The sequence below is a fragment of the Schistocerca piceifrons genome, chromosome 8, assembly GCF_021461385.2.
Source record: "Schistocerca piceifrons isolate TAMUIC-IGC-003096 chromosome 8, iqSchPice1.1, whole genome shotgun sequence".
In the NCBI taxonomy this organism is placed as follows: Eukaryota; Metazoa; Arthropoda; class Insecta; order Orthoptera; family Acrididae; genus Schistocerca; species Schistocerca piceifrons.
This window is the reverse complement of record NC_060145.1, coordinates 121,989,936-122,013,977: the sequence shown is the minus strand read 5'-3', so window position 1 is coordinate 122,013,977 and position 24,042 is coordinate 121,989,936. Positions and strand designations below refer to the sequence as shown.

Genomic DNA, 24,042 nt, shown 5'->3' with positions numbered 1-24,042 from the left:
CTTTTGTAAAAAGATTCTGATCGCCATGTATACGGCAATACTAAAGAGAAGGGAAAGAGGGAACTCAGTGTTCATACTATGAATTTCACTAATTTGAACTAACTTAGAATTGGGCTTTAAAACGTTCCAATTTACAGTAAGATTAGCGTACAGTGTGACTCTCAAGTAAGCCCAAGCAAAATCATTTCACTGTTATGGGACTGTGTCTGTAATTGACACTGCATACACGAATAAACATTAATTATAAATATAATATTTTTGACAATATGTTTGTCAATTTAAATGTTTAACTCTTGCTGTTAAATAAAAGCTGTTGGTGTTGGTTGTATTTTTAGAATTTCCAAACATACTTTTCATTGTAGATTTTCCCTTTTCTATGATACGTGTAGAAAATATGCTGGATAATGGTCTTCGACCTAAAGCGGTCGCACAACATACAAAAACATTAGACAGCAGCTTAAGGTGCCCCATGATGTTAATTTCTCCAACTTATCAAAGGTGTGGAAAGCAATCAACAGAAAATATTTTACACTTAGTGTTATCTCATATTGGACAACTACTAAACTTATTCCTGTTTGCACCAGAAAGCAAGAGTTCAGCTACACTTTATTGCAGTATGCTTTAAATAAGATAGAGGCTATACAAATAAGAAATTGTACATTTTTTTCTGTTTCATAAAATAAATGGAAAAAAGAGCAAGCGAAGCGGATCCATTTAGATGGAAAGAAAGTGAACCCCCCCCCTCCTGCTCCCTCCCCCCCCCCCCCCGATCAGGCACTGAAGGCCACGCGGTAGACGACCGACTACTACTTCATCCATCATCGGATGCAGAACGGAGGGGCATGAGGTCAGCAGGCCTCACCCCTGCCTGTTATCGACGTTCCGACCCTGAAGCCGCTACCTGTCAATCGGCTGACATCACCAGGTTGAGTTCACCCTGGGTCCAGCCCACCCACCACATGAGGATCTGTCCCGTTGACCACTCGGCTTCGGAGGTGGAATCCTTTTCAGATAGTTAATATCTCAAGTTGCTTCGCCAGTTAATGAAGTTGCAGAGCACAACAACAAAAGTGTTCACAACATAAATAGCACCAGACATGGCGCTCAACTGATTGCCAGATAGATGTTGGAATTAGGAAGACAAACATATTTACGTTCATCTTCATTGACTGTCCATACCCTAGCTAACTAAATAGACAGTTTTTTGGATTACAGTTTTTTACAAGTTATACAAAAGGCATGTTTATTGTATGTTGGTATATTTTTACGACCTTTACAAATGAACGAGAACTTAGAAATTATGCTAAATTGAGAAACTAGAAGAATTTAGCTTAAGGGGAGTTGGAACGACCTACCCCAACAATGTTATATTTAGTGACTTGGCTTCCCTGTATTTCAGGAACCACTGAAGCCATTGACATGAAACCTTTACAGCACATTAAACTATATGTTTTGGGTCTATTGAACTACCGTACAATAATTGCATTTCAGCCACTGCTTTCGGAAATACAATTTTTTAATTACACAAATAAGTGGTTTCTGAGATTTAGGAAAAATGCAACAAATGGTTCAAATTGCTCTGAGCACTATGGGAATTGAGGTCATCAGTCCCCTAGCTCTTCGAACTACTTAAACCTAACCAACCTAAGGACATCACACACATCCATGCACGAGGCGGGATTCGAACCTGCGACCGTAGCGGTCACGTGGATCTAGACTGAAGCGGCTAGAACCGCTCGGCCACTGCGGCCGGCCAAATATGCAACAGAAAATGTAAATTTTCAGGAACGGCTTCTAAAGTTTCAAAAGACTGTAACTCAGTATATGCTTAATTTTATATTTGTAGTCACTTAGAAGCACCTTGCACCATACTGTATACCATCCTCTTGATCTTTTTCCAAGTTTTTCTTCTTTCCTTCTTTCTGGACTCCTTAGTGACCAACTGAGCTGCATACATTGCTGGATCAAAGCGAATCTTGTCCATCCGTTCAAGTTCTTTGATGTACTTTGCTCCAGGAATAATTCCCATATCCTGTAGCACTTTCACCTTACCAATGTTTCCATCATTAAAAGCAATAACAGCATCACTGGCCCTCCCACTTTAGTGTCTTCTTTCCAACAAAAACATTTTTTGGTAAGCGACTCCGTATAAGATTATTGAACGAATTATTGGGATTTTGAATCTGACCATGCAGACACATCTTCAGTAATTCAGGATTTGCCACGTCTCTGTAAACAGGTTTTGTGATATCCATGACTGCTCCTGGGACGGAATGTTTATGCCTGTATGAACGTGTATGAGTTCTGGATATTGCGGTAATTGCTCCACGAATCAGATCCTGGAGGGCAAAGGTGGTGCACTGGTTTTTCATCAGTTGGCAGTCTGTGGAAGAAGGTAGCCCATACTGCCTTCTTCGTTTTCAACAAATCCTCAGTATTATTTCTAATGGCCATCACATAATACTATCGTGATTTATAAATCATTCTGTCTGTCAAGTGCCTGTTATGGTTTTACCATCAGAAAGTTTCTTGTCTCTCAAACTTTGTTTCAACTTCCTCAACCTGGTGTCCATCCTCTTCTGGACATGACCAACACATTCTAGTTTTGTGATAATCTTATCGCCATGTGGCTAAGTGGATATTACACTGTTATATACTTCTGCGTCTCTATCACCTAAGAACTTAGTGTAACACACACCCCTTTCGTTCACAGATCGACTAAAAATTTCAATAGCTATGTTCCTTTATAATTTATGTCACAGATATGCCCTTCTTAATACACTGATGTACACTTATAACAAGGTTTGATTAAAATCTGGAAATCTATTACCTTTCCAGAATTCACACTGATCACCGTAGCAATAGAATTCTTAGTACTGTAGCCGCACTCGTGCCAAGTGCCATCAAAAGCCACTGGCATGTCAGTCATACCAAGATATATTTCAACAGCTTCGTTTGCAGCCCCCTTCATTGAATAACATGCAACAGACTCCACAGCAGCTCCAATAAATCCTGCGTACTTGTCGATTTTACAAGGTGGGCGAGACATATTCCTCACGGCTCACATTGTTTCTGCTGCATTGTGTCATTTGCCAAAAATATAATAAAATACTTCCGATGTTTCCGTTGTGCTCTGTCTCGGGTACTTCCCATGGGTCAGATTTATCTCGGGTGATTTCCTGTTTGGTTCGTTTGTATGGTGTTGATATATATATATTATATATATTCACTTATAAATTCACATCGAAAGTATTTTATTTTTTAAATGTAATCTTCACTGGTTCAAAATGTTAAAATTTTTACGTTCATTACTTCAAGATCTAATAAAATCAGGAATTTTTTATATAGAAGGCTGTGGATTGCTGTGTTATGAAGGATAAATTACGTGTTTGTATTGGTAGCACTGTCAGAAACATTATCGTATCGTTTCATAGTATAAACACGCGTTGTATGTCGTAGTGCTAACGTTTTTCTGCGGAAAAGTGACGAACAGACTGGTAAATCTCTCAAAAAGTAAAATATGACGCCAAAACGAAGTGTTTTTAAGAAACGTGGGTTTCATGGAAATAGATTTTCGAATAAAGGGAAACAATGTGTTCAATATGTGGCATGTGAAGTTACAGACAATGAAATACAGGCAAACTCGTCAATATGTAGAGAAACACCCAATAGTGCTTCGAAGACTAAAATAAAACGTTATGATACATAGTTTTCTCAAAACGAAAGCAATGTAAATGGTAGGTTAGGTTATATTCTGATAGATTTACAGATCCTAACAAGGGTGTGTGGTATAAAATATGTGGAGGGCAATTTAGTTTACGTGTAGACAGTGAGGTATCAAATGGATTAGCCAGGAAACTTATCATTAATTGTGCCAGTGATAAATATACTCATTCATTATGGAATTATGATAAATATAAAGATAATTATTTTGAAGTAAATGTGAGGCGGTTTTTTGGACTGAGAATTTTTGGCAAAGGACACAATGCAGCAGAAACAATGTGAGCCGTGAGGAATATGCGTCGCCCACCTTGTAAAATCGACAAGTATGCAGGATTTATTGGAGCTGCTGTGGAATCTGTTGCATGTTAGTAAATGAAGGGTACTGCAAACGAAGCTGTTGAAATATATATATTCGGAAAATTGCAAATTTTATAGTGAGATAAAAATCCGAAAGTGTGAAAAATATTGTTTTCCGTCTAGCTCACCTTAAGATTATTTGATTAGTTAGGTACGGAGAAAAAAAGATAGGATAGATGTAGGACGCCACCACCGAGCCATTCCAACTGCGATGGCCTCGGTAGTACACTTCGAAGCAGTAACCTCTACGTCACATACGGATATCTAGTCCTAAGGTAAATAACTGACTGTAGAAAGGCATCTCCAAATTAACGTGGAATCACTGTCTTAGGTTTTTCACGTGTCGTAATTTAAGTCCACGTATCGTTCTGTGTGTGTATTTCGTGTATTTAAGTTGTATACTACCTAGTAGCCTGGTGGTACCACTTCCCACTATAGATGTTACGGATTTAATGTGAAAATTTAGGGTACAGGGTAGCACGGTTATAGCTGGATGTTATCTACGTATGATACTTCTTGATGGCTCTTGATATAGGAGTTGTGCCGCGCGGGATTAGCTGAGCGGTCTGGGCGCTGCAGTCATGGACTGTGCGGCTGGTCCCGGCGGAGGTTCGAGTCCTCCCTCGGGCACGGGTGTGTGTGTTTGTCCTTAGGATAATTTAGGTTAAGTAGTGTGTAAGCTTAGGGACTGATGACCTTAGCAGTTAAGTCCCATAAGATTTCACACACATATATGGGAGTTGTTAGCAGCCAACATGTCAATTGTTAATGTGGTGTTTTGTGTCCCACTTTTATTCACAGCGACGATCATGAGCTTGAAATTGTCATTGTCAGACTATGTGTCTTCATTGCGTTCTGTCTCTAATTCTTCAGATACAGTCAGGTTTATCTCTGTTGACTACCTGTTTGGTCCTTTTGTATGATGTTGTTTATAAGTATTCGTCGCGTTCACTGGGTGACAAAAATCATGGGATATCGACATGCAGATATACAAATGGCGGTAGTATCGCGCGCACAAGGTATAAAAGGACAGTGTATTGGGAGATGTGTAATTTGTACCCACGTGATTCATGTGAAAAGATTTCCGATGTGATTACGGCCGTACGACCGGAATTAGAGGACTTTGAACGCGGAATGGTAGATGGACGTAGACGCATAGGTCATTCCATTTCGGAAATTGTTGGGGAATTCAGCAGTCCGAAATCCACAGTGTCAAGAGTGTGTCGACAATATCAATTTTGAGGTATTATCCCTCACCACGGACAACTCAGTGGCCGACAGCCTTCACTTAACGACAGAGAGCAACGGCATTTGAATGGAGCTGTCAGTTCCAACAGATCTGCAATAAATAAATGAAATAAATACAGTAATAAAAGCGGGACCTATGACAAACGTATCTTTAAGGTCAGTGCTGCGAAACTAGGCGTTAACGGGCTAATGACCGACGCGAGTGCCTTTGCTAACAGCACTACATCACATGCAGCGCCTTTGATGGGCTCGTGACCATATCGGTTGGACCGTAGGCGATTGGAAAACTGTGGCCTAGTGAGATGAGTCCCAGTTTAAGTTGCTAAGAAGTGATTGCGGAGTTCGAGAGTGGCGCAGAGCCGACGTAGCCACGAACCAAAATTGTCAACAAGACACTGTGCATGCTGGTCGTTGCTCCATTATGGGGTGGACTATACTGACATGGAATGGACTGGGTCCTCTGGTCCAACTGAACCAACCGTTGGCTGGAAATGGTTATGTTCATCTACCTGATTAAAAACAATTGAGTGTTTGTGGATAGCAAAGCGCCATGTCACTGGGCCTCAATTGTTCGCCATTGGTTTGAGGAACATTTTGGACAATTCGAGCAAATGATTTGACCCCTCAGATCGCCTGTCATGTGTCCCACCAAACATTTATGGGACATAATCGAGAGATCAGTTTGTGCACAAAATCCTGCGCCGGCGACATTTTTGCAACTATGGACAGCTATAGAGATACCATGGCTTAATATCTGTTGAGGCCATGCCACAGTGAACCGGTGCACTTTGCGGGAAAAAGGAGATCCGACACGGTGTTTGGAGGTACCCCACGACTTTGGTCACCTCACTGCGGATGTGTATGTTCAGGGGTCGCTGATTCTGTACAAAGACACACTCCTCTCTGGTGGAGCTTGAATCGATGAAGATGCATTTGGGTAGGAACCGTTGTAAGAGGTCAATGACTAAGGAATTTACTGCTAGCGCACTTGAACAGATATAACTTCGATGAATTGCTCACGCGCTGCCTGCGATATGTAAGCTACAATAGAATCGCAGACCAGAGAGCAGTGTCGGCAGCAGTAAGGGTAGTAGCCCGCGGTCGCGCGGTTGGGTCAGGTCACTCGTAGAGAGCAGTTGTCGAGTTTTATAGCTCACAGAGAGCACTTCTGTCCTGGAATTCGGACAATGCAATCCAGTAGTGGTGTTTTGTAGCTGGAGAAGAGCAGTACAGTTATGGAATTACCAAGGCCGGTCGTGGAGGACGATTGCGGTGCCTGAGCGATGTAGTACAAGGTAAAAGTAACATATTATTGTTCTTTATTGCCGCGCGAATATGTTAATTGCTCCAACTGAGTTTTGTACTATATTTATATCAAAGTCCCATGCAAATGTTGTCAAAAATCTTTCAATAATAATCTTTCTTATAAAGATAACTTTTGACAGTCATTCATCTGAATTTAAAGTTTTTACTAATTTCTTCTATCCATAGTCATGCCGATTATCGTAAAGAAAATCAGTTGTTTTTCATACATAACAAAATGTAGTGGCCAACATTGCACTGCGATGTGCCAAAAGTATTTCTTATAGGAGCAGATATATATGCGTTATCTGGCGACATCATTGAGGTAAGAATTTTCAGTTTATTCAGAATGATTTTTCAGGGCTATGACGCATCACTGCTGAGGACAGATTTACAGTTTGTATTCACAGTCAGTTAATTATTGAAAGGTTACATTACGACATTTCTTTAGAAAGGTTATGTATGAGTCACATTTTGATTGGGAGGTTACGGAATTTATCTGTTGGGAGGTTACACTGTGTTCTGTTAAAAAAATGTACCATGACTCAGTTGGGGTCTGTGGGGTACATTTTCAGTCATACACACAGCAAGACGATATCCTGTAGTGACTGGAAGCAGACGTCTTGTTTGGTTGCGTAACTACTGAAGGTCCCTGTATCGTGTTGCCCGCGCCTGTAGATAGTTTATTGCAGATAGCGAACACCTCGGCTTCGCGGCGTCCGGAGTGGTGCATCGTGGGTGGACAGAGCCGCCGATCGGAAAGCAGTAATGGCGTCGCGCCGCCTGAATTTACGGCGCCGTGAAAACAGAAGGGAGAGAGAGAGGTAGAGGCGCAGACAAAGCGACTGTGAAGGGCTGTGTCAGCGGCTCTGTGGGCCCGCGGGCGCTCGGTGGACAGAAACGCCTCTCCATACGTCTCGGCGACGGCCAGGCCTTCGATTCTGTCGACGCATCGGGCCGGCGCGGGTGTTTGTGAGTGCGTGCGAGGGAGAGAGGAGAGAGAACGTGACGTGAAAGAGCTCTGCGGCGCTCCATCCGCAAACAGTCCGATCCAGGCCGGACTGGGCGAGGCTGGGGGAAGAAGGAGGAGATAGGGTTGAAGCAAGCCTGACTTCAAGTAAACTCACGAATGGCGGCTGACAAAGTGGATCCTGACGGACATCCTCTACATCCTACTGGTCAGCGTTTCCAACATTTTATCTTCACTACACCTCTCTGATACCAAGCCTATTTTATTGTCTTTATACACTTAAAGTAGTAAAGGAGTTTTGCTATTTGGGGAGCAAAATAACTGATGATGGTCGAAGTAGAGAGGATATAAAATGTAGACTGGCAATGGCAAGGAAAGCGTTTCTAAAGAAGAGAAATTTGTGAACATCGAGTATAGATTTAAGTGTCAGGAAGTCGTTTCTGAAAGTTTTTGTGTGGAGTGTAGCCATGTATGGAAGTGAAACATGGACGATAAATAGTTTAGACAAGAAGATAATAGAAGCTTTAGAAATGTGGTGCTACAGAAGAATACCGAAGATTAGATGGGTAGATCACATAACTCAAGAGGAGGTATTGAATAGAATTGGGGCGAAGAGAAATTTGTGGCACAACTTGACTAGAAGAAGGGATCGGTTGGCAGGACATGTTCTGAGGCATCAAGGGATCACCAATTTGGTACTGGAGGGCAGCGTGGAGGGTAAAAATCGTAGAGGGAGACCAAGAGATGAATACACTAAGCAGATTCAGAAGGATGTAGGCTGCAGTAGGTATTGGGAGATGAAGAAGCTTGCGCAGGATAGAGTAGCATGGAGAACTGCATCAAACCAGTCTCAGGACTGAAGACCACATCAACAACAACAATTCTCGAACTGTGATCAGGCAACATCTTCAGTTCCTTTAGTTTCCTTCCCTCCCACTCTGCTTCACCTTCTTTCCGTGTATTCTTTCACACAGTACATTCCAGTTTCGTTGAGGCTGTGGCTATGAAGAATAAAAGCCATGGATTATGTTCACAGAATCACTCTATTTATTCAAAATAGTCTCTCCCTGAAACAAAACACAGTTGAATTCGTTACAAAAGCGTTTTGAAAGATTTATTGTAGTCCTTTTTTGGAGTTGCGTATACAGTTTTCTTGGATTTCCTTAACTGCGTCATAATGATGTCCTTCCATGGTCAACTACCAAATGGTTCAAATGGCTCTAAGCACTATGTGAATTAGCATCTGATATATTAAAAAACTAAAAACACGCCTCGATTGCGAAAAAAGCACCTAGTGTTAAGTGTTAACCCAGGTTTCGGCGTAGATAACTACACCTTCTTCAGAACAACAACCAAAACCAATACTTAACTTAATGGTAGTTTTGACTTTGTACATATGTACTGTTTGTGTTCTCCTTTACTTTTTCGTTCATAACTGTATAGCTATGGTGTTCTTTTAATCATTGACAAAGGTCCTCTTAGGAACTTGCTGGTTTTATTGTTGTTCTGAAGAAGGTGTTGTTATCTACGCCGAAACCTGGGTTAACACTTAACACTAGGTGCTTTTTTCGCAATCGAGGCGGGTTTTTGGTTTTTTAATATATTGCTGCCGCGCTGCGATGTTGAAGGTACTTAACATCTGAGGTCATCAGTCTCCTAGACTTAGAACAACTTAAACCTAACTAACCTAAGGACATCACACACATCCACGCCCGAGGCAGGATTCGAACTTGCGACCGTAGCAGCAGCGCGGTTCCGTACTGAAGCGCCTAGAACCGCTCGGCCACAGTGGCCGACTGCTGTCAACTACAGTTTTGGGAACAATCAGAAGTCAGCAGGAGGCAAATACTACTAATATTGTGGGTGATCCAGGACTGTGATCCATTTGCTGGCCAAAAACTCGTGCACAATCTTCGGTCTGTGTGCTGGGATGTGGTCATAGAGGAGCAATCAAGAACCTGCCTCTCGGTATTCGGGTCGAATTCGACGGATTCTCGTCCAAAAACGCTGGAGGACTCAAAAAACTTGATGTTGCCTCACTGCTTCACTTATTCCCGACGAGTGTTGGACACCTGCTGTTACATTCGCGGCCAGGATGCCTGATGCGGCGCTTTGACTTTCTGCACAGCTACTTTTGAAACTCCCAGAATCATAACGCCGCAACTCGCCACGAGATAGCGTTTCAGTTTGGACTTTGTCATAAGCAGTAATAACGGAACTGGAGACGCTCTGTATTTTCTTCTTTTCATGTTGTCACGATATTTTATTTTTTGTACTTTTTTACGCCTTGATGGCCTCCTAAACTGAGGATCTCATTTCTTAGGGAATTACTACCAACTGTTTCTATATATTTGATATTATTTTCAGTCATTTTATTATTTTCGAGATCCAGCCTATCGTCGAATTCATTTTCCAAAATCACAAAAATATTTATTTTGTTAGCCGCTCACTTTCTATGTCTATCTGTCGTGCGAGGTCTGCTACGTTGATGATACGGTAATTTATTTTCTTTAGCTTCGGTGCCCATAGGCACAGCCGTCTCTTAACTCTGCAAGTCGTGTGTGAATCGTGTGAACTTCTGTCTATGTGTTATCTTATCCTAGATCGCCTCCATGACAGAACTGTTTCCACTTCTGACTGCCATGCGGAGGGTCGGAAGCCCGGTCAGCCAGAGAATCTTCCTAGGGGGAAGACTGCAAGAAGATGTACTCAGCCTCGCGATGACGGAAAACTGAAATGTTTCACGAAAAGCTGCTGCTATCCATGTGAACAAAGCGTCAAAAAATTCATCACTTCAAGGTCTTGCAATTTTGCACATAAAAAATGTTGCAGTTATGTGATATTGAACGGTCTTAAGATGAAAATTTAGGACATATCGAAAACAAGGAACTAGGAAGGAAGATGAGGTGTCAAAAAGTTCATCTCCTCGAGCCCTAGTGGTTTCGCGCATTAAAAATTGCATTGACGTGATCATGATATTAAACTGTAAATTGCTGTCTTAAAAATCAAGTGCTAAATTAAAGACATTTTGATAATAGAAGGCACACGGAAAGCAAATGAGGTGTGGCAAAGACATTGCTTTGTGAACAAAACCTGAAATAAAGAAACATTTTTGAAAAAAAAGCAAAAAAGACGGTCAAATTTTTTGTGTAGTCATATGTCTGAAAGTCAGAAATAAAACAGATCAGAGAAACATTCGATGCAGCTGTGAATATTGTTCAAAATAATGTATACTAGGCGAGGCATCGACTGAAAATTTAAAGTTCATTGTTTAACTAACGACTTAATGTTTTAAATAGCCCGCCTAGTTAGCCATGCGATCTAACGCACTGCTTTCCGTTCTGGTAGGCGTGCCTGTCCCCGGCACGAATCCGGCCCGCGGATTAGTGTCGAGGTCCAGCATGCCGGCCAGTCTGTGGATGGTTTTTAAGGGGGTTTACCATCTGCCTCGGCGAATACAGGCTGGTTCCCCTTATTCAGCCTCAGTTACACTATGTCGGCGATTGCTACGCAAACACTTTCTCCACGTACGCGTATTCCATAATTACTCTACCATGAAAACATTGGAACACTGGGGTTACGCTCTGTTGTCACTGACCATTCGCAATTTTTCACAAACACAACTTTTATTGATGTAAGTTCACAAGGTTGATGACTGAACAACAAAAGAAAGGTAACAATAACGATGCCAGTAAAAGTCTCCTAATTGAGACAAGCTAAAGTTGACTTCTGATTTTCCACAAAGGTTCGTGGTAACACGCACTTACACTAGTAAGAGTACAATTCAGAGACAAAGACGTAATCTCCAACGGTCGAAGTACACGAAGTCGGCATCCGGAGTGAACTGAACTTCAGTGCTGGTTCTAGCTTCTAAATAGCTGTCTCCAGCCGATCAGGTTTTGGCATAGTGATACGTCCTGCAGACCGTGGCTCAAGCTCCCCCTGCAGGAAGTAGTGCTCGGAATGTCTGTTTACCACGATGCTTTTGATACACCTTGGACATAGACAACCTCGTTCTCTGTGGTGTAATACGGGTTGCCGGCCCTCAGGGGCTATCTTGGCTCCGGTATAACACTCCTCACCCCTTGGAAAAGCTGGTGCGGCAGTGGCGACCGCGGGGGAGAGAGTACTAATATAGCCTGGCGCCGTAGGCTGATCTGCAGCTAAGTCCTCATGAAGGAGGCAGTGGAATCCGGCTGCCGGAGAGTAGGGCGCCACCTTCAGCGCGAGGCGGCTGGAATGCCGCAGCGGTGGCGGTTGCGAGGCGACGTCGGGCTGGGTAAGTGGCATGGGGACGTTCTCGTCGACCAACAGAGGCGGGGCCGAAGAAGGGCCAGGAAGTAGGTCCGGAGTATGCGGCGGCGAGGGGCTACCAGCCGGAGTCTGCTGGCCATCTCCAGGGAGATCATCTACCAACTGAAGAGAGGGCATCAACATAGGCCCCAAGGAAGGCCTGGCGATGGGAGAGAGAGACGAGCCGCTGTTTGAGGAAACGAGGACGCAGTTGGCTGCGATGCCGCAAAACCACCCTGTCGCCCAGGCGTACGTCGAACATGAAGCAAGATAACGACCCCCAGAAGCCACCTGGGCCGGGCCCCAAAACCGCAAGCCCACACCTTAAAGCTGGATGAATATCGGGAAGCACCTAGCAGGGCACGAGGTCAAACCAGCAGCTGGAGGAGATGGAGTAGGTTCCGAGGCTGGCGACCATGGAGCAGTTCGGCTGGACTCTTGTCACCCACCGGCGTGGCCCTGTAGATACTGAGAAATAACATAAGAGCTTCTTCCAGAGTATGGTCCTCAGTGTACTTCTTCATCTGAGTTTTAAATGTGCGAACAAGGCGCTCCGCCTCTCTATTGGATTGGGGATGAAAAGGAGGGGTAAAGATGTGGTGGATACCATTATCGTGACAGAATTTGGCGAACTTTTGACTGCGAAATTGCGGTCCTTTGCCTGATACCAAGGTGACGGGAAGGCGTTCAGTGGAAAATATTTTTGACAGGGCCGTGATGGTATACTCTGTGGCGATAGCGGAGCATCGGATAATGAAAGGGAAGTGGGAGTAGGCATCTGTGATGAGTAATCAGTAAGCGTCGAGGAAGGGTCCCGAAAAATCCAAATGGATGCGTTCCCATGGGAGGGAAGGGGCCGTCCAGGATGGAAAAACCGGCGCGGTGTGGGAAGGGCCTGGGTACACTGCTGACAACCCCGAACTATGCGCTCCACATCCGCTGTCATGCCTACCCGGAAGACACGGCGACGTGCGAGGGTTTTCGTCCACGCAATACCCCAGTGACCTTGATGTAAGACGTGGAGAATCCGGGACCGCAGGGAAGTTGGTTCGATGACTCGTGGAGTGGCGTCATCGGGCAGACTCTCTGCATCATAGAAATTCTATATGGAGTACTTCGAGGAGGAAGCTTTGGCAACATCCAAATGGAAACGTACTTGAAACAACCTGGCAGATTAAAACTGTGTGCCGGACCGAGACTCGAACTCGGGTCTTTTGCCTTTCGTGGGCAAGTGCTCCATCAACTGAGATACCCAAGCACGACTCACGCCCCGTCCTCACAACTTTAATCCCGTCAGCACCTCGTCTTCTATCTTCCCAACTTTATAGAAATAATCATTTTGCATTTTTATCTTTGTATAATATTATGTATGTCAATTTTGCAAATATCGTCTGTGGTCGGCGAGTGTGGGAACCGACGCAATGATAATGAAAAATATAACAAAGATATGTATTAGCATATTAAACTGCTTATAAATAGTGGAGGCTTAGACAGAGCCTGTGACGCTCTCTCGAACGCTTAGTTCGCTCTCATTTGTTTTTTGATTGAGAAAGACGCCATTGGGCACTGATGTATAAAAAAGGTGTGTACTTAGAATTTCATGTTAATTATGAATATAGAAATTGTTAAAAATACTTGTAATAATTTGTAGTTCACCAAAAATTGTGGCTTGCGAATATATTCGCTCTTTCTTGTGCTTAAAGAAAAGAGATGAGAGACAGTGAAATTTGAAGACAGAAAAGAAGATTCCAGGGGCAGTGAAAGAGAGAGGATACAATGATGGAAGAACAGAGGAAGTGGCAGTGAAAGAGAAAGAGATGAATGAAGATAACAGCGGTGAAAGCCGAAGAGGGAAGAGATAGTGATGGTCATTGAGTGACAGTGGTAGAAGAGAGAAAGAGACCTGGCGATAGAAGCAGTACGAGCAAAAGAAATAGGAGATAGTGCAGATGAATAATACAGATGAGTGGATATCGCACATAGGCTTGGCAGGTCTGCACCCTCCCAGATCGGCGAACTTCAACACGTGGGTATAGGAGACAGCTCATTCATCTAAGTCTACATCACACTTCGGAAGCCACCCAATGGTGTGTGACGGAGGGTACTTTCGGTACCACTATCTGATCTCTCCAACCCTGTTCCACTCGCGACTAGTGCGTGGGAAGAATGATTGTCGGTAAGCCTCTGAATTGGCTCTAATTTCTCGAATTTTCTCCTCATACTCAATACGCGAGATATATGTGGGGGGAAGTAATATGTTGTCCTACTCCTCCCGAAAAGTGCACTCCCGAGACTTCAATAGTAAATCTCTCCGTGATGCACAATGCCTCTCTTGCGATGTCTGCCAGTGGAGTTTGTTTAGCATCTCCGTAACGCTCTCTCGCCAACTAAACGATACCGTGGCGAAACGCGCCGCTCTTCGTTGGATCTTCTCTATCTCCTCTATCAGTCCTACCTGACAGGGATCCCAGATAGATGGACAGTACTCAAGGATATGGCGAACAAGCGCCTTATAAGCCATTTCTTTCGTGGATGAGTTAGATTTCCTTAAGATTCTTTCGATGAATCTGAGTCTGGTGTTTGTTTTTTCCACATTCTGTGCCGAAATTTGAAACACGTGGGCACGGGGGGAAAAGATTTTGGACCCTTCCCGCCTCCCTAATTTTTGAGCCACCTAACTATGACCGACGTAGTGTCTGTCGGAAAGGAAACCAAAAGGAGGTAGTGTAAACGAGAGAGGAGACAATGGCAGTGGAATGTGCTGTAAAATCAATGGGATGAAACGGAGGCAATGGGAAAGTGACATATACAGACAGTGGTAATGAGAGGGAGATGTTGAATATGTAGAGAGGCTGGGTAAGAGGATTTAGGATGTGTGTGTTAAAAGAGCGCGAATGCATTCGCATTCCAAAATTTTTAATGAAGGAGGTTTGAGACTACTGGTCCCCACTTTTCTGGCATAGTGTTTTAAAGAGAAACATATTCGCCTTTTTTGTATTCCGACAGTAGCATTTTTTCACTGGTTACACTTTCTTGAGGCTCTTCCAGTAAATCTCAACATGGCATCTACGTTTCCTAAAATAAATTTTATGTTGTCATTCGACTTTAAATCATCCCGGAAGACTAGGCTCACTAGTTTGTGTTTTATGGTAGTTACTGTTTTTAAGGTAAATTGCCAATTTTTTAATCGCACATAATGCATTTATTCGCAGTACGTTATATCGCTCCAGTAGATAGGAGACCAACTTTCTCCTCGTAATCTACAGTCGTGTAAGTATCCATATTACGCAGGTGCATTCGTCTATTGATCGACTTAAGCTGATTTTACTTTCCATAATCACTTATATCAATATCTGTCATTTCGCCGTTCATGCGACGTTTTGTGGAGGAATGGTGTTACAGTTTTCCGTCGGAAAAGCATATAAATTACTTCGGCCTGCTGTTTATAACATTCGGTTCCACTATAATCACTGCCCACGTGCATAGATCAACTCGATCCGTTTACTGACTTTACGTATGAACAAAATTTGTTCTGGCTTTTCGTCAGATCGGCTGTAGATTTCACTTGCCGCGTTGCAGTGATTTCACTTAGGTTGGCTTCATTCAGGCATTGGCTTCGTTTGAATCTGGAATATATCTTTCGTATTCATTTTCAACTTCTGAGATTATTCTTTTTGTTTATCGTTTCAGAAGCAACAAGATAAAATTTAAGTAAGGGCAGACCAGAAGTTGGCTACCTCAGGTGCACTGATGATAGCTTTTGCCAGGTCGTTGATGGTGTACGACACTGGGCAGTTAAGATACTATAAGAGGTGGGCAGAGGTCCTATCAGTCACACGTGAAGAGAACACAGGCTTCCCACTAACGTTTCGTCTCTGAGTTTAGTTTTGTTCCTTGTGACACGAGAACAGAGGCGGATGAGTTGCTTGGAGGTAGTCCATTCTTATGTCTGGTCTTCAGTATCATGTGTCTTGCATAGCATGTCTCGTTTGCAGTCTCTTTGACGAATATTTCATATTCTCGATTTCACTTGATAAGTATGAATATTTTACTACCTTTCTCAATATTCCCATTAACATTTGCAGTAACTTGTGCTATAATGGCAATATGGTTACTGATTATTTCTTCTTACTGGGAGCCTATAACTCGGTGTCCGCATGATGAGGTATGATGGCAGAAGACCACAACACAAAACGTTAGCAACTTTAATGATGCAACTGAACAGCATCAGAGATATTATAGTGCCAGGGGCACATATAACACAATGCATTCACTCAGCAAAAAAACATAAAGTTTTTACTGTAAAATGTGCATATCATCTCGTTTCAACGTTATTGGGAGCGGAAAAACACGGCAGGACTGCCCTTGTTGTGGATACATGTTTCATTTAGGACTTCCGACCGATAGCAGCACATCAGTTTCCCGGGAATACCAGCTTTGTACCCTTTCCAAACAGAGGAGTTCAAACAAGCTAATTACGACAGCGAGCACGTGAAATATGTCCTGCTAATTCAAAACGAATTTTCATGTCACGAACCAGAACTCGTTAATAACAAACTGTGGACGTTCAAGTTCTCTTGTACAGAATGTGTTTGCTTTTCTCTTATCCAGGATGGACAATGTATTAATTTTCTGTTTGGTAATAACTTCTCTCTTTCCGCCTGACGCTTTGTTCGCTCAGTGTTTGAAAGCAATATAGCGGAACTGAACAGGTAGCAAGAATAAGCTTGGTGTATGACATCCATATGGTTCCCGGGATGTAACTGGAAGCTATCGCGTGGTTTCAGACTTTCTACGAGTATACAGGCAATAACCAATAATACACTAAGAAAGAATACTGAAGCTTTAAAGACATATAAGATTTATCACATTTAATGTACACCGGTAAATGATGCATGTAATGAGAAAGTAAGTCAAACTGTTTTGCATTACATTACATGAGTCGTGCGCTACGGATAACGTGGAGAAGGCTCTCTGGGATGTGGAAAGAGGGCATACATTTCATTTAAGTGCAGTACTATTAAGTGACTTCAATTCATGAAATATTGTGACACTAGAGCGGTGTGAGTAATTAAGTAATACGAGTTTTAATGAAGATACCCTTTAGTAGAGTAGATTTGGAACTATCCTTAACATGGTACTTCTAGAACAGTTGTGCTGAAGTGTAAAAGATTAAATGTGTCTGAATATCTGATTGCGTGTGTTAGAGAGTGAAGTTGGTGATGTAGTCAAAGTGTGAAATGTTCTTACGCTGCATTTGAATTAGGAGCAATCGTCTTACTGAAATACATAAGACTGCGAGTTTACGTACACCGAACTTTAATTTCGGAAAGGAGACACTTGCTGATTTTCTGCAACAAAAATGGTTCAAATGGCTCTAAGCACTATGGGACTTAACAGCTGAGGCCATCAGTCCTCTAGACTTAGAACTACTTAAACCTAACTAACCTAAGGACATCACACACATCCATGGTCGAGGGAGGATTCAAACCCGCGACCGTAGCAGCAGCGCGGTTTCGGACTGAAGTGCCTAGAACCGCTCGGCCACAAGGGCCGGCGTTCTGAAACAATTATTTATTTTATCATACACCGGTTTTCGGCCTCTTAGGCCGTAGTCCAGCTACAATTGAGTGTCACCATCACAGATAAAATGAGACGCGATTTGCAGAGATATTAGAAATAAGGAGGCAGAGTATTTTAAAAGGAAAGTTTTCAAAACATACCTACATTGTGCGACTCGTAGTTCACGAGATATGACGTCATAAATATTAAGCACAAGGCCAGCTACGGGTGTGGACGCTCACAGTAAATAAATACCTGGGAAACGCCGTGTCTTTCTGCTAATAATAAATAAACTCAGAGACAGCAAAAAGCTTCATTGCAGGTAACCATGGAGGTAGAATAAGGGAGTTGTCATGACGTCACACAATTGAAGTCCGCATCCGCCATGTAGTTGCCCCAAACATCTAGCCGGCGTTCGCCATGTTAGTTGCCCCAAACATCTTGTGACAGTGTTTTTGCAAAAAATGCCACGGTGTGTCAATTACGTGGGTACTAATCATTCTGAATATAATCTAAGGTGTAAAGTATTCACATCTCATTCTTAAGTGGACTCCTTCAACCGGTATCTCCCTTTTACATTCATGAATTTTTCTTGTGCTGTTTACCTTGGCTGCAGTGCCTTTTATTTCTGTCACTTGCTTTTAGATTTACTATCAGTCCAACTCTAAAAGCTCTCCGGGTGAACGCTGTGAGAAGGAATGATTGGAAATCGAACAATCGTAGCAAAATATGTTCTGAGCATTTTCTGGAAGATCATCAACCCCGAACATCAGGTACGGTGTGTATTAAGGAAAATGTTGGATTACGGAAGCAGCTTTTTCATATCACGTACCTCTGCACCTGGTTATTCGGAACGTATAACAAAAGAAAGGTGCATTAACGAGGCGAAATGCATCGTATTGCTGGATCAGATGTACATTTAAGACCAGAAAACGTCGGAAAATACGTTTTTACGCTATGTTATTCACGAAAACATATTATCACTTCCTATTTAAAACAACTGTTGCATGGACACGACAGAAATTAAGAACAAGAAGTAATCGTGAATGGTAGTGTGCTAACGGTTTGGGGCACCTAACGAGGCGATGCCGGCTTCAAACCAACGCACAGCCTACGTCTGTAGCACCATCTTCCTGTACGAGTAACACTCATATCACAAGATTTCGTTCAAACGCGACGTACTTTTGACGACACATGCTGTATCAAAGAGCGAAATAGCCGTCTTTCGACTTCCGTGATTGTTCGGTTCACAGCACGTGAGGCGAACACAACACTCGAAACAACAATATTCGCCTTAATTAGAGAGAACTGGAGGTTACACTTTTTCCTCCCTAAGGGGTACGATCACCTTGAAGTTACGTTACTTAAATGTGTAAAGTTCTGTATTCATTTCCACTGGGCTGATAGTACGGGAGAGACTAATGCGTCTCCAACAATTAATTCGAAAACTTACTAAAAATTCTACTAATTATTTTTCCTAGAAGGTCTTCGTCAGCCCGGAACGTGAGTCGACTTGGATTTACTAGCAAAAAAGAAACTGAAGGTAGCCAGCACTGAATTCATTCACCGTATATATTCAGCGTTCTTCATGAAGGTGTCTCAACAACGTAAGTTTATTTTTAGAACTCTGAAAACTAATTTCAGAAGTTGGCCTGTAATTCAAAAAAAGTAGGATAGCCCTTCTAGCAGACGAGTTATAGCTGCAGCCCTTTTAGCTTATGTTCTAGTAATAAATGATGTTTGAGGACACCAACACATTGACGGTCTCTCGAAAACGTGTCTGTATTGGTCCACTTTGTTGTAATAAAATGACGAAAAACTTCATATTGCAGATTAGAGTTACATTTTAATTCTTTTACAGATGTGCAGTTATTGTATAATTTTTATTCTGACTGATAGTTTGCTTTACCACACGACCAACGTGCTTTGAATATTCACTCACATTTCCATGTTTCATGCTTCATTTGTAAATTATTGACGATGAAAATTCACTCCTGAGAGAGCACCCTTATATGTACATAACATCGAATATTACAGAATACACTTCTATTGAATTAACAAAAAAGTCACACAGGCTTTTAGAAACGGTAACAAAAATTTGGCGGTGGCAAGACGCGAACCATCAACCCACCGTCTTGCATTTCGCAATTGCACACTCAGACCCACTACACCATGTCAACGAATTTTAGACTGTGCTGTAACTTAGATCTCGTAAAAGATTTAACCGCCGATACATCATTATATGAGGTTTTATAGTAATAATGTACTTCAGGGCAATGTTATGGAAATGGAAGAGGGCGTAGACGAAGATGAGATGGAAGACATGATACTGCGTGAAGAATTTGGCAGAGCACTGAAAGACCTAAGTCGAAACAAGGTCCCGGTGGTAGACAACATTCCGTCAGAATTACTGATTGACTTGGGAAAGCCAGCCATGACAAAACTATTCCATAGGGTGAGCAAGATGTATGAGACAGGTGAAATACCCTCAGACTTCAAGAAGAATATAATAATTCCAGTTTCCAAGAAAGCGGGTGTTGAGAAGTGTGAAAATTACCGAACTATCAGTTTAATAAGTCATAGTTGCAAAATAGTAGCATGAATTCTATACAGACGAATGGAAGAACTGGTAGAACCCTACTTCGGTGAAGTTGAATTTGGATTCCGTAGAAATGTAGGAACACGAGAGGCAATACTGACCTTACGACCTATTTTAGAAGAGAGATTAAGGAAAGAAAAACCTACATTTATTGATTTAGAAAAAGGGTTTGACAATGTTGACTGGAATACTCTCTTTCAAATTCTGAAGGTGTCAGGGGTAAAATACAGGGAGTAAAAGGCTATTTATAATATGTACAGATACCAAATGGCAGTTATAAGAGTTGAAGGGCACGAAGCAACAGTAAAGGAAACAAAAGAAAAAGTTAGAGTAGGAGTTAAAGTCCATGGAGAAGAAATAAAAGCCTTGAGGTTTGTCGATGACATTGTAATTCTGTCAGAGACAGCAAAGGACTTGGAAGAGCAGTTGAACGGAATGTACAGTGTCTTGAAAGGAGGATGTAAGATGAACGTCAACAAAAGCAAGACAAGGATAATGGAATGTTGTCGAATTAAGTCAAGTGATGCTGAGGGAATTAGTTTAGGAAATGAGACACTTAAAGTGTAGATGAGTTTTGGCATTTGCGCAGAAAAATAACTGATGATGGTCGAAGTAGAGAGGATATAAAAAGTAGACTGGCGATGGCAAGAAAAGCATTTCTGAAGAAAAGAAATTTTTTAACATCGAGTATAGATTGAAGTGTTAAGAAGTCTTTTCTGAAAGTATTTGTATGGAGTGTAGCCATGTATGAAAATGAAACAGGGGCGATAAACAGTTTAGACAAGAAGACAATAGAAGCTTTCGAAATGTGGTGCTACAGAAGAATGCTGAAGATTAGATGGGTAGGTCATGTAACTATTGAGGAGGTACTGAATGGGGAGAATAGAAACTTGAGGCACAACTTGAATAGAAGAAGGGATCGGTTGATAGCACACGTTCTGAGACAACAATAGATCACCAATTTAGTATTGGAGGGAAGCGTGGAGGATAAAAATCTTAGACTGAGACCAGAGATGAATACATTAAGCAGTTTGAGATGTATGTATGTTACAGTAGTTACTCGGAGGTGATGAGACTTGCACAGAATAGAGTGCATCAAATCAGTCTTTAGGCTGAAGAACACAACAACAGCAATAAACGGAACCAAGAACGATGTGTTTTTATACAACTTCGATACTGAGTTTGACATCAAAATGACGTCAGGTGTGCGGAAACTATTGTGAGCCGTTACCCGCTCGAGAGATCCCTTCATCGAACGCTAACGAAAGTCAATAGCAGTTCCTGCTGTTGGCAATATTGCTTGTGATGTCAATATAACGTCATATTTGCAGAAAGTCTAGAGAAATGAGTGTTTCCCATTCATTGAACATGAAGATGCACATCGAGTAACGTGTTCTTCGACAGAACTTAGGATACTGGAAAGATAAGCATTGAGCTTCGTGAAGACGACGTTCGAAGTATCTCAAAACCAGACGTATCACATATCACAAATTATCTGAAGAGTTATTGCGCTAAATTCACAACGTGTGCGGTGAATACTACTGTAGGACTGCGTACGAGTGAGGGAGATATTCGAAAAGCAGAGGACGGCCTGTGTGAACGTTTTGAACACCGCGAAACGCTACGCTTTCTACGCACCGTTCGTTAGCTGCTGCGTCACAAACCTGGTTAGCCGACGGCCAAATTGTCCCGTCTCTGTGAACGCGCTAAAGGATTACGTTTATTAACGTCACAAAAGCGTGAAATTACAAAGGCAGAAATTCTGGCTTGGCGAAGTACACATCTCCCTTTACAGCTTTTACTCTACTCATGGAACAAAGTCGACTTGAGAGATTGTCTCATGTCGAGTCACTATGTCTGGTAAGGACAGATAGTCATCAGAAATCGAACATTTGTGTAAATATTTTCCATTCCATTGCAACAGAGTGGTACAGCGACCGGTTTTGAATTATTTCAGAATAAAAACAGTCTTCGTTGTAAAATTGTTTGTCAATAACGCGTTTTAGCCTTTTTGAGCATCACCAGATTGTCTATAAAACGAGAAACCAATTTATTAGAAGCAAGATCCTATCCTACGCAGGGAAAATAATCCGAAAGTATTAGTTGAAAACAATCTTGGTTGCAATTTTAGTTTATTATTTTTTTTTAGTGGAAATGTATATCCTGTTTACGATCTGGCATTCTTACCAGCAGCTGCGTGGCATCGCCATCTAATGAGGTGATTCTGCATTAGGCGTCAGTGCTAGCACACGACGCTGTGGTGCATTATGGTAACTACTTAATCCCCATCTTATTTTATCATGTGCTGCTGTAAACGTGAATGCATTATGCAGGTCCGTCTAGAAAGGTAAGGCCTTATAATAAGGCTTCGGCAATATGATTGAATTTCTGAGTGTCCGATCACTGGTGAATTTTCTTATCTGTTTTTACTATTTTATGTTTCTAGTATTTACTGAGGTTAACGAAGGCGATGTTGGCCTGATGTATTCGACGATGCCCTTTAGCTACACTGTCTAAAGGATCGTCCTAAGAAATACCAAATTAAGGTATTTGCTCTTTCTGTATTTGATTTGCTTATACATGCTTTTAAGATATCCAAGTCTGCACAACGCTATCCTTAAATAGATGTATTTGTTCTCTGTTTTCTATGTTGATCAGCCTGAAGATGCCTAAATAAGGTGAAACGCATAGCTGAGAAATAAAAAAAAAATTAAATCGCAACCAAGACTGTTTTCAACTAATACTATTAAACACTGGTTTGCTGAATCATGCCACAGATGGATTGGAAGAATTTGTAAATCAAAAGTAACAGAAAACTTAAAAGTAGGAAGTATCTAACCCATGCCTTCCAAAGCTTTAAGAATTGGGAAATTGTGATATACTGGCAGTTTTCTTTTAAGTAGATTCATTTTATATGTTTTTATGAAGGATGCGTTACATATATTGGTACTTTTGTGTCCATTTCCGATTTTATAAAGCCTTATGGCGGATGAATTATATACTCATCTACTTTTATGCAAGTTTCTATTACTTTTAGTTTATTTTACCTGCGTAGCAGTACAGGACAGGCCCATGCACATTTCTCTACTTGTTTCTGATGGATTGGTTTCTTGCTTTGTAGACTAAATGCCTTTAAAAATTTTATTTTTCTAAATGTAAAATTAAATTGACGTCACGTGAAATAACTTTGACTTTTTAAGGAGATTTGTCCAAGGTGTGGTTGGTTGGTCGATTTGCAGGAAGGGACCACACAGCGAGGTCATCGGTCCCATCGGATTAGGCAAGGTTGAGAAAGAAAATCGGCCGTGCCCTTTCAAAGGAACTGTCCCGGCATCTGGCTGAAGTGATTTAGGGAAATCACGAGAAACCTAAATCATGATGGCCGGACGCGAGTTTGAACCGTCGTCCTCCCGAATGCAGGTCCAGTGTGCTAACCACTGCGCCATCTCGCTCGGTCCCAAGGTATGAATATAAATTGTTTACACAACTACTTAGCTACTGAGATGGTGAAACATTTTCTACATTTTGCAGGTTTTTGTTTTTAGAAACTGAGGCGCACTTTTTTATAGGTGAAACGTGAACAACGACCACTCTCCAGACTGAATCTTTCTCTCTGTAGCAGTGTGTATACTGTTTCGAAACTGCTTGGCAGATTGAGACTTCGTGCCGTACCGGAACTGCAACCCGGAATCTTGCCTCTCGCGGGAAACGCTTTTACCAAGCTAACTACACAGGTATGACTCAAGGCGCGTCTTCACAGCTTTCTCAAGTCTCGGTCGGGACACAGTTCTAATCTACGAACAAATTTAGTTTGCCTTTTGGTTCAAATGGTTCAAATGGCTCTGAGCACTATGGGAATCAACTGCTGAGGTCATTAGTCCCCTAGAACTTAGAACTAGTTAAACCTAACTAACCTAAGGACATCACAAACATCCATGCCCGAGGCAGGATTCGAACCTGCGACCGTAGCGGTCTTGCGGTTCCAGAC

General features: G+C 42.1%; 1 protein-coding gene across 1 annotated transcript in view; it reads right to left on the bottom strand.

Annotated features, from left to right (window-relative positions):
- LOC124712115 (43 kDa receptor-associated protein of the synapse homolog) overlaps positions 1-12,037 on the bottom strand; it is a 308,753-nt gene extending 296,716 nt beyond the window's left edge. The window contains exon 1 of the mRNA XM_047242413.1: positions 11,683-12,037. Coding sequence (XP_047098369.1) covers positions 11,683-12,037 — 355 coding nt within the window. The remainder of the gene's footprint in view (positions 1-11,682) is intronic.
- Between the last annotated feature and the right edge of the window lie 12,005 nt (positions 12,038-24,042).